General features: G+C 38.9%; 1 protein-coding gene and 1 long non-coding RNA gene across 2 annotated transcripts in view; both read left to right on the top strand.

Moving 5' to 3' along the window:
• LOC107757724 (uncharacterized) overlaps positions 1-1,844 on the top strand; it is a 12,804-nt gene extending 10,960 nt beyond the window's left edge. The window contains exons 13-14 of the mRNA XM_016575286.1: positions 1,076-1,677; positions 1,832-1,844. Of these exons, the coding sequence (XP_016430772.1) occupies positions 1,076-1,677; positions 1,832-1,844 (615 nt within the window). The remainder of the gene's footprint in view (positions 1-1,075; positions 1,678-1,831) is intronic.
• Positions 1,845-6,460: 4,616 nt separating this feature from the next.
• Positions 6,461-11,192, top strand: part of LOC107757736 (uncharacterized) — a 52,377-nt gene continuing 47,645 nt past the window's right edge. The window contains exon 1 of the long non-coding RNA XR_001641963.1: positions 6,461-6,525. This is a non-coding gene — a long non-coding RNA (uncharacterized LOC107757736). The remainder of the gene's footprint in view (positions 6,526-11,192) is intronic.

The raw sequence follows: 11,192 nt of genomic DNA on the forward strand, positions 1-11,192 counted from the left end.
AGCCGAAAGTACTCCTTGTGGCGATCCTCATCCAGCCGAAGCTCCTGAATTAAAGAATGGAACTGTCCCCGCTCATTCTGAGTCCGTAGAATCGGGTGAACCCACAGCCTTCTCCTTTCCAGACGCTTTCGACGCCGTCGCATAAGACACAGTACAAGCACATCGGAATCCATGTTGTGATAACTGAGGGGAAACCTTGGCGCGTGATGTCATATCCTGCTCCCGCCCATATTCGCAGCGGCGTCCGAACAAAATTTTGCACGTTCAAAGCCTAGTGTGACCGCCCCTTAAGACTAAATCCAAAATGCCTGTCAAAATTAACACTATTTGTGACTCTCAAAAAGTAATCCAGTAACACATTATAATAACTGCACTATAACTCACTATGAATCGTTAGTTAAGCATTAGTAAATAGTCTCAATTGTCCCAACATTAATAGTCATTAGTAAGCAGGTTATAAATACAGCTATAAATGCCTTGTTCTTGATTTATCAGCATATCTATAATGTTTAATAATTCTATTTTCACACTTTATTAAAAATCAATTTATATTTTTTAAATTGAGTATTACATTATTTGCAAACCAGTTATTTAGTTGTCAGTGGTTCTTAAGACAATTTAGAAAGTGTAAGTAAATGATAAATAAACTATTTAAATGTACATTTATAAATCTTATTATTTAGACATATGATAATGTGTGTGTGTTTATTAACTTAGTGTGTTAATAAATGCTTCATTATATGATATAGTCAGTTAGCTATTTTTGATAGACTATTTATGCCTTGTAAAGCATTTACAAAGGAGATTTAAAGGCTCAGTTATCTTCCAAACAGAACAATTAAACAAACACAACACAGAGGGATACAGAACACAGAAATATTGTTTTCAAGATGCAAAAAATTTAACTGTACAACTTTAAATCTCCTTTGTAATAGACATGCTTATAAATCAAGAACAAGGCATTTATAGCTGTATTTATAAACTGCTTACTAATGCCTATTAATGTTGGGACAATGCTTTATAAAGGATGAACTGACTATTTACTAATGCTTAACCAATGATTCATAGTGTGCAGTTAGTAAGGTTTGTAATTCTAATCAGTTCCTCCTACTTGTTCAGGGATTGCTGCGCGCCATTCAGAATCCCTGAGCTTCATCACGGAGAGCACCTCGACTGGGACGCCTGGAGTACCACACAATCTATCATCGCTGAGGCCACTGCTGGGCCTCTGGAGAATACCTGTGCATCCCGTACACAATACAACCCCAACATTGTGGTCAAGTTGGATTTGTTTCACTGTATGAGGCGTTTCACACGGGAGTGCACTTCAGAGCACCATCCCCTCTACAGCACCTTTTGTCAGCTCCTCTCCACTGCATTTTCTGTCGTGGATCAGGAAGACCTGCAGAAGCTCAAGGATGCTTATCAGTTCTGTGGAATTCAGCCACCAAATCCTACAAAACAGCACATCAGAGAGCACTGTAGGACCAAAATTCCACAGCCAACAGAACTGGTCGACAGAGTGGAGAAAGTTCTTCGGCATTTCCACCTGACCACAGACCCAAACAACTTACCACTCTTCAAACCATCCATGCTGAAAACATGGCGTATCCAGAGGGTGCACATTCTCCGTGGGTGCCTCAGTGACCCTGAGGTCACAGAGGGAATCCTGTACAGGTATGGGGGAACTCTGCAACTTAATCATGTCCCTGGTGAAGGCGCAAAAGTCCCCATATGGATTCCAGTCAGAGGGACATCACAGCAGGAGGGGTATCATTTCCACCAGTCCCAGTGGATTACTGGTACTCATGCATCCTGCGAATTGTTTCAGGCCCAGGGCATGACAGGGGTGGCACGATGGAACTACCAAAGGCTTCTGGAAAATAAAATGCAAAAAGCAGTGAATGAGGTGGAGAATTGGGCGAGTAGTTGGGGTTTTCGGTTTTCTTTGGCAAAAACACAAGTAATATGCTTTTCGGAAAAGAAAAATAATCCAATTTCGAATGTCAAAATGTATGGTCATCAGCTGGAACAAGTAACTGTAGTAAGATTTTTGGGTATGTGGATGGACTCTAAATTAAAATGTAAAATTCATATTCAGAAATTGATAGAAAAAAGTAAAAAAGGAATAAATGTCTTCAGGTGCTTGTCCGGAGCTGAGTGGGGGCAAGCTGTCAGTCACTGAAAATAATTTATGATGCTGTGATTAGGTCAAACATAGATTATGGTAGTGTAGTTAACAGTTCTGCGAACAAAACCTTACTTAAAAAGATAGTCAATACAAAATCAAGCTTTGCGCATTTGCTGTGGAGCATTTAGATCTTCTCCGGTGGCTTCATTACAAGTTGAAACGGGAGAAGTGCCTCTAGAACAGCGTAGGTTTCAGCTGAGATTAAGGTACTGGTATGGTGTAAAGGGACATCTGGAAAACCGTCCAGTTAGACTACTTCTGAAAGATTGTTGGGAATATGAATACAAAGAAATTACAAGCTTTGGTTGGGTAGTAAGGAAGGAGGCAAACAGCTTGGAGTTGAAAGACCATGAAATTGCTCCTTCTGTTGCTATTCCAGCAATTCCTCCTTGGTTGTTCCCTATGCCACTAATTGATTTACAAATTCACAAAGTAATAAAAAAACCGGAGATGAACATGCCAACTGAAGTAGTAGTTCAACAATATATAAAACAAGAGTATTATTCTGTGTTACAGGTATTTACAGATGGGTCTAAGGAGCCAGAGTCTGGGAGAACAGCAGCAGCAGTTTATATTCCTACTTTTAAAATAAAAATGGCTAAAAGATTATCAGATCATGTGTCAGTTTTTACTACCGAATTATTAGCTATCATACTAGCTCTACAGTGGATCGAAGAAGTTCAACCAGAAAGAACTGTGATATGTACTGACTCAATGGCTGCGCTCACTAGTCTACTAAGTGGTAAATCTGAAGCTCGGCAAGACTTAGTATTTGAAGTTTTACAAAGTTTGTTTAGGATAAGGCAGTTAAGGATAGAGGTACATTTCCTCTGGGTGCCTGCACATGTGGGTGTGGATGGAAATGAGGAAGTAGACTTGCTAGCAAAGAAAGCATTAAATCATACACAAATAGAAATTAAGTTAGCTTTAAGTAAAGCTGAATTCAAGAGAGTGATATCATTTGAAGTAAGTAAGAAATGGCAAAAGTTATGGAATAATGGGTCTAAAGGAAGACATCTTTTCCAGATTCAGGAGTGTGTTGGAAATGAGAGGAAAAGATACGGAAATAGGAAGAAAGATGTCATCTTATCAAGACTAAGAATCGGACATACAGCATTAAATTATAGTCTTTATAAAATAGGTAAGCATGAATCGGGAAAGTGTGACAAATGTGGAGAATTAGAAACAGTGAAACATATTATTTTTGAGAGAACAGCGTAGGTTTCAGCTGAGATTAAGGTACTGGTATGGTGTAAAGGGACATCTGGAAAACCGTCCAGTTAGACTACTTCTGAAAGATTGTTGGGAATATGAATACAAAGAAATGACAAGCTTTGGTTGGGTAGTAAGGAAGGAGGCAAACAGCTTGGAGTTGAAACACCATGAAATTCCTCCTAGATGTACAAATTCACAAAGTAATAACAAACCAGAGATGAACATGCCAACTGAATTAGTAGTTCAACAATATACAATACAAGAGTATTATTCTGTTACAGGTATTTACAGATGGGTCTAAGGAGCCAGAGTCTGGGAGAACAGCAGCAGCAGTTTATATTCCTACTTTTAAAATACAAATTGCAAGGTTATCAGATCATGTGTCAGTTTTTATTTATTTTATACTAGCTCTACAGCGGATCGAAGAAGTGCTAGAACTGTGATGTGTACTGACTCCATGGCTGCGCTCACTAGCCTACTATGTGATAAATCTGAAGCTCGGCAAGACTGAGTATTAGAAGTTTTACTAAGTTTGTTTAGAATAAGGCAGTTAAGGATAGAGGTAAAGTTCCTCTGGGTGCCTGCACATGTGTGTGTGGATGGAAATGAGGACGTAGACTTGCTAGCAAAGAAAGCACTAAAACATCCACAAATAGAAATTAAGTTAGCTTTAAGTAAAGCTGAATTCAAGAGAGTGATATCAACTGAAGTAAGTAAGAAAGAGCAAACGTTATGGAACAGTGGGTCTAAAGGAAGACATCTTTTCCAGATTCAGGAGTGTGTTGGAATGAGAGGAAACGATACGGAAATAGGAAGAAAGATGTCATCTTATCAAGACTAAGAATTGGACATACAGCATTAAACTATACTTTATAAAATAGGTAAGCATGAATGTTACAGGTATTTACAGATGGGTCTAAGGAGCCAGAGTCTGGGAGAACAGCAGCAGCAGTTTATATTCCTACTTTTAAAATAAAAATGGCTAAAAGATTATCAGATCATGTGTCAGTTTTTACTACCGAATTATTAGCTATCATACTAGCTCTACAGTGGATCGAAGAAGTTCAACCAGAAAGAACTGTGATATGTACTGACTCAATGGCTGCGCTCACTAGTCTACTAAGTGGTAAATCTGAAGCTCGGCAAGACTTAGTATTTGAAGTTTTACAAAGTTTGTTTAGAATAAGGCAGTTAAGGATAGAGGTCAAATTCCTCTGGGTGTCTGCACATGTGGGTGTGGATGGAAATGAGGAAGTAGACTTGCTAGCAAAGAAAGCATTAAATCATACACAAATAGAAATTAAGTTAGCTTTAAGTAAAGCTGAATTCAAGAGAGTGATATCATTTGAAGTAAGTAAGAAATGGCAAAAGTTATGGAATAATGGGTCTAAAGGAAGACATCTTTTCCAGATTCAGGAGTGTGTTGGAAATGAGAGGAAAAGATACGGAAATAGGAAGAAAGATGTCATCTTATCAAGACTAAGAATTGGACATACAGCATTAAACTATAGTCTTTATAAAATAGGAAAGCATGAATCGGGAAAGTGTGACAAATGTGGAGAATTAGAAACAGTGCAGCATATTATTTTTGAGTGTTGAAACAGTCGGGCTCAATAAGACTCGGCGTTTAACAGGTAAACACACAAATGGTTTATGTACACATTGTAACCAACCTGAATCAGTAAAACATATAATAATAGAATAATGTCATGCATATGAAAATAAGAGAATAATATTAAAAGAAGTATTTGACAAATATAAACTTAAATTTACTTTGGAAAATATACTTGGAACAGCACTAAGGAAAACATATGTACAGTTAATTTCATATCTGAAAGAGACAGGTATCCTAGAACGAATATGAAGATCAAAGCATGCGTTTCGGGAGTTGGCTATATCATTCCCATAGTGAGATACCGAGCGATTGCTCGAAAGAGAACGTTACTTGCGTAACCCCGGTTCTCTGAGAACCGAGCGACGTATCTCACCAAGCTTCCCTACTCGCATAACACGGGGGAAGAGCGTGCTTAGAATGCCGTTTTCGGGGATCACAGCCATATATATAGGGAGGGGGGTGGGCTCCTTGTCATGAGCTGTGATTGGTCCGTCCTTCGGACAGACGTGGTGTAATTGGTGCTTCCATAGTCTATCACGCCTTTTCAGGATGAAAAGACAAACATTTCAGGTGAAGGATAATCCACTTCTTACCTCCGAGACTGTGTTATGATCTATATGACCTTATTATTTTTATTGTGAGTATTAGGCTTTTCATTATTGCTGATCACTGTTGTTGTGCTATGATATTGTAATATTTACCATTATATAATCAGAGGGGTATAGAAAAGTTTATGAAAGTGTCACTCCATAATACAATAGCAAAATATATAAATATAAATATATAAATCAGTATTTAGCGCACCTTCCTAAGGAAAGGATGTGGACCAGAAGACATTGCAATTACTAAATGATATTTAGACAGACTTAAAGAAGTTCCAGATCTATACGTGTGCTCTTATTATTTCAGTTATTTTGCCTTTAATGTAAATAAACATGTGCAAACAATATTCTTGCTCTTGTGAATTTATTTTGATGTTAATTACATTGTGCCAGCTGTCTCTTTAATACCGCGTGGTTTATATACATGCTGCTGCTGATTGGGCTGACATGTTTGACACACCCACCAAACAAGAGAAAACGCATCTCAAACCCCGTTGCACACCGTTTCCAGGAAACATGTCGTTCAGACCGGAAACAGTAGCAAAACGTTGCGCACCGGTTTGAGCTTGAACTTGCCCCAGCTGTGAATGGTTGTGGCTAGAAGGGATACAGCTCAGACCGGAAACGAACAATGAAATTAACTTTCTACCTATTAGATTGTGTTTTATTAACGTCTAGACCTACTCCAACCCTAAACCTACCCCTTACAATAATGAAAAAAATGGTAATTATTGTTGTACAGTGTGACAAAAGTTACGCTGTGTTGATGTGCGCATGCGCAGTATGTATCCCTTCTAGCTTTAACCGCTGTGAACGGGACTCTTATTTTGGCTGCCAGGCGCTGTGACGTCATACTCCCGCGACGCACTTCTTCTGCTCTCTTGTGATCCGGCTGAAGAAAGGTTTGTATGTGTTCATTTAAAGTGTTAAAATCGATGGCAAGTGTTCAAGCGTTAGTTATACACGATTAACGCTTTATCCAACAGTAATGAAGGTTATTTCTGTGAGTAAAGCGCATCCGTCCAGAAAAGGTGCGTCTCATGTCGCTCCCTATCGAGAACCCTTCAGTGTCGCGCCGCTTTCACACTGGACGCGCGAGCGGAGCTGAAGCGGAGCGTGTGTGTCGATCATTCGCTCGCGCTGTTCTCCGACAACTGTCTGTCGTGTGCGGCATGCTCTGCTGCGACGCGGCCGTGTTCCCCTCTGTCCCACACACACACACACTCCCTCTCTCTCTCACACACACACTCACTCACTCACTCTCTCTCTCTCACGCACGCGCACACACTCACTCACTCTCTCTCTCTCACGCACGCGCACACACTCACTCACTCTCTCTCTCTCACGCACGCGCACACACTCACTCACTCTCTCTCTCTCACGCACGCGCACACACTCACTCACTCTCTCTCTCTCACGCACGCGCACACACTCACTCACTCTCTCTCTCTCACGCACGCGCACACACTCACTCACTCTCTCTCTCTCACGCACGCGCACACACTCACTCACTCTCTCTCTCTCACGCACGCGCACACACTCACTCACTCTCTCTCTCTCACGCACGCGCACACACTCACTCACTCTCTCTCTCTCACGCACGCGCACACACTCACTCACTCTCTCTCTCTCACGCACGCGCACACACTCACTCACTCTCTCTCTCTCACGCACGCGCACACACTCACTCACTCTCTCTCTCTCACGCACGCGCACACACTCACTCACTCTCTCTCTCACACACAGACACACACACACACACACACACACACACTCACTCGCTCTCTCACACACACACACACACCAGGGTTTCAACAGACATGAACAAGTTAAATTTAAGACTTTTTAAGACCTTTTTAATACCACCTTATATGAAATTTAAGACCTGAACCTGTAATGATAATACACATTATATTACATACATATTAGGGCTGTCAAAATGGCTGAAAAACTCTATTCGAATTTTGTGCTTAAATATGATCAAAATTCTAATTATATTCTAATTTAAAAGGCATAATTTCAGTTAGGGTAAAGAAAAGCTTTTGGCTTCTCTCCTGAGGCCACAAACACACACACTCACTCACTCTCACACACACACACTCACTCGCTCTCTCACACACAGACACACACACACACTCACTCACACTGTCACACTCACTCACACACACTCACAGTAGGTACTATGCACACACACACACACACACACACTCTCACACACACACACGTGTGCATATAACACGATGTGTATAGGTAGTTTACATGATCAAAGGTAATCTTAAAGTTAATAAATGCCTCTAGTTTTAATAATCTAAACAGGCCTGTGAAGTTTGGGCAGTAACTCCTGGCAGTCATGTGTTTTCGTGTAACGTTAGTTGATTCTGTGCTAACTCCAATATTTGATGTTTTTTAAAATGTTGTAGATTTAAGCAGCAAATAAAAATTGCTTAATTTATTGAATATTTTTTGAGAAAAAGGTCTCAATGATTCCCAGTTTTGTTTAAGATAATTCAAGCAACAGTTTTTCAATAACTTTTACAACAATGTAAAAGCATGGTGTTTGGGGTAAAAGGCTCCCCTGCTGTTAGGTCTAAAGGCACAATAATTAACATGATGATTAATAGATGGCTGAGTTTTCCATTTGTTGACGAGACATGGTTGTCAGATGGTAAATATCACTGTCAATCTTAGAGATAATCACCTTGTTTATAATGAAACCATCATATTTAAAAACATGATAATAAACATCATATAATACAACATCATTTGTTGTTACTACTGTAAATCTATATAAGAGTATTATGGTATGTCCTTCAGTGCTTTCAGAATCTTTACTTTTTAAAATTATTTTGTTTCTGTATTTTCAAATATATTTTTATTAACATTTTAATGACGGTATATTTACAAAAAACCCCCAATTCTTTTATTTATCAAAATAAGCAGAAAAACTTTGCTAAAGTGGTTGTTTTGAACAAGTATTAACTTAGACATTAATAAAAAACATTATTTTAGCTGAAGTATTTGTAATACTTTACCCCTGCGTGCCTTTAGCCCTGTTGTACCCTATGTGTTTGTTTGTTTGTTTGTTTTTTCATATGGTGATTGTGAAACACGAAACACTTCACTTACATGATTTAATGTTTAAATTGTATTTTCCATGTTACTCAGTTCAATTTTGATCAAGAAAATGCACTGTGGCTTTAATTGAGCGTAAGCGGCAGCAATCGACTCGGGCCGAAACGCTCTGCTCTGCTCTGCTCTGCTCAGCTCTGCTCAGCGCTCACACACGCTCCTCTGGGAAGCACCACCCCAAACAACAAACCATCTCCACAACTATGCCGCTTAAACGAGCGTTTGTGCTGGGTTGCTGTTAGAGAGAGATTTATTTTTGTCATTTCAAATCGCTCCAAACCGGTGCCCAGAGCCACACTTAAGTAAAAGTAGAGATATCTCACCAGAAAAAGAGAAGTTGAAGTCAGGGGCGCCTGCAGAGTTTTTTTTCCTGAGGACCAAATGATCAGTGAGAGCAGAACGAGTGTGTCACGTTTTACACTCGACGAAATGGTGGAATACATCCATCAAGAGCATGCTCACAGATGAGAACAACAGAGAACAGACAGCGGATTAGAATCTGCACGGGCCTCAAATATACGCCCTATAGCCTTTTATAGTCTTTTTCCCCTCTATTAAAATCGTTCAGTTTAATATGTAATGGAAAAGTGATTATAATTAGTTTAGTTTTTTATTAAGTCAATTTAGAAAAACGTTTGGAGCATTTTTTGTTCGTTAAATGTATGTTTTTTTTCTTTGTTTTTTAAAGTAACGACCAAGCGGCCAGCGGCAGACAGTGAGCCTATGTTTGATCAGTTTAGCCTTCTCAAATCATCACGCCTAAAATAAAACCTATAGATATAAAACAGTTCAATATCACAATGTTAGTTTAAACGTTTAATCTAGATAAATGTGCGCTGTTAGGCGCAAATAAGCGTTTGTGCGGAGAGTGGAAGCTGAAGCGCATATGTATTTTTCATCCATTTTTTTCTTAAAGTGGAAACAAATTAAAATACGCAGTCATTTTTGCTCATAAAGAAGAGTAATACATCACTCGGAACTGTAAAGTTTCTACTTTAATTTGTGTGCACTCACAATTAGGGATGGGTATCAAGAACCGGTATTTTTTGGACCGGTGTGTAATTGGGTCAGTACCGGAGTACCGATAAGCTTCAGGACAACCGATACTGTTATCGATACTTGCGTTGTTTTATCTCCGTATACTTCAATGCTAACGAGGAATTAGAAGCTGCTGCTTGTCATTTCTCTACACTGAATATGATGTGTTCGAGGTTTGCTCGACGTGTGTGTGATATATGCGCATGTGCTTTAAAGCCTTGCCGGTTAAATGTTTTATTTGCGTGCTGTTCTGACATGTGCTTATTCAGAGCGCGTACACCCGAAGGGTGCGTACACTAAAAGACTTGTCAAACAGCACCTGATTACTTAGTTATCTTAGTTATCATCTGCTTGCGCTAATACTGTCAGAAACACACAAGGTTTACATATAAACACAGTTAGTTATGTCTAAAGTGAAAGTAAACAGTTGAGAGAAAAACAGATGCGTGCAGCTCTTAAAGGGACAGTACTATGCTGCCGCTTATCATTAAAGGGATAGTTCACCCAAATAAATGGTAAATTAAATTCTGTCATTATTTACTCAGTCATGTTGTACCAAACATGTATAAATTTTTATTTATTCTTGTGCTGAACACAAAAGAAGATATTTTGAAGAATGTGGGTAACCAAACAGTTGCTGGTCCCCACTGACTTTAATAGTAGGAAAAAAAATATGAAAGTCACTGGGAACCAGCAACTGTTTAGTTTCCCCAGGGCTTGCAAAATGTCTAAATCCCTGGTAGCCCTTCGGGCAGGCATTCTTCAGATTTTGGTAGCCCAAAAATGAATTTAACTAGCCCAAATAAAATATATTGTATTTTTTCTTCAAATAACAAGTCAATGCAATGGATCACAAATCTCACAGTTCGGATTATATTACATTATCATATCAGATTTTGAGTCACAGATCGGATCATTTTTCAGATGAGCAAAAAAAATATGGTTCTTTATTATTTAAGTAATGCTTATTATTTAAATAACAATTTACGACTTCGATACCACAGCAAAAACTAGTAGCATATAGGGATGTAACGATTCACTCAACTCACGATGTGATATGATTCACGATACTGATTTCACAATACAATTTTCTCACAATTTCTTTTTAACAAAATGAGTTTTAAGACAGATTTTAAAAAAGATCCCAAATCAATAATACAAATAAAATAAATTTCTCCATGCAAGTAAACTAAGGTTTTGCCTGTGTATTTTGTGTATTTTATATTATGCTCTTTTACAAAGTCTTGATTTTGTTTTGGGGGTGTACTAGAACAGGCTCTCATACTAGGTTGTTCAAAAAACACATTATTTTTCACATATTTTACATTATTACAATTAGAGGTCGACCGATAGTGGATTTTACCGATACCGATAGCTAGGTTGGACCACACTGGCCGATACC

This window comes from Sinocyclocheilus rhinocerous, unplaced genomic scaffold (assembly GCF_001515625.1).
Source record: "Sinocyclocheilus rhinocerous isolate Xijiao unplaced genomic scaffold, SAMN03320098_v1.1 scaffold2398, whole genome shotgun sequence".
Classification (NCBI taxonomy): domain Eukaryota; kingdom Metazoa; phylum Chordata; class Actinopteri; order Cypriniformes; family Cyprinidae; genus Sinocyclocheilus; species Sinocyclocheilus rhinocerous.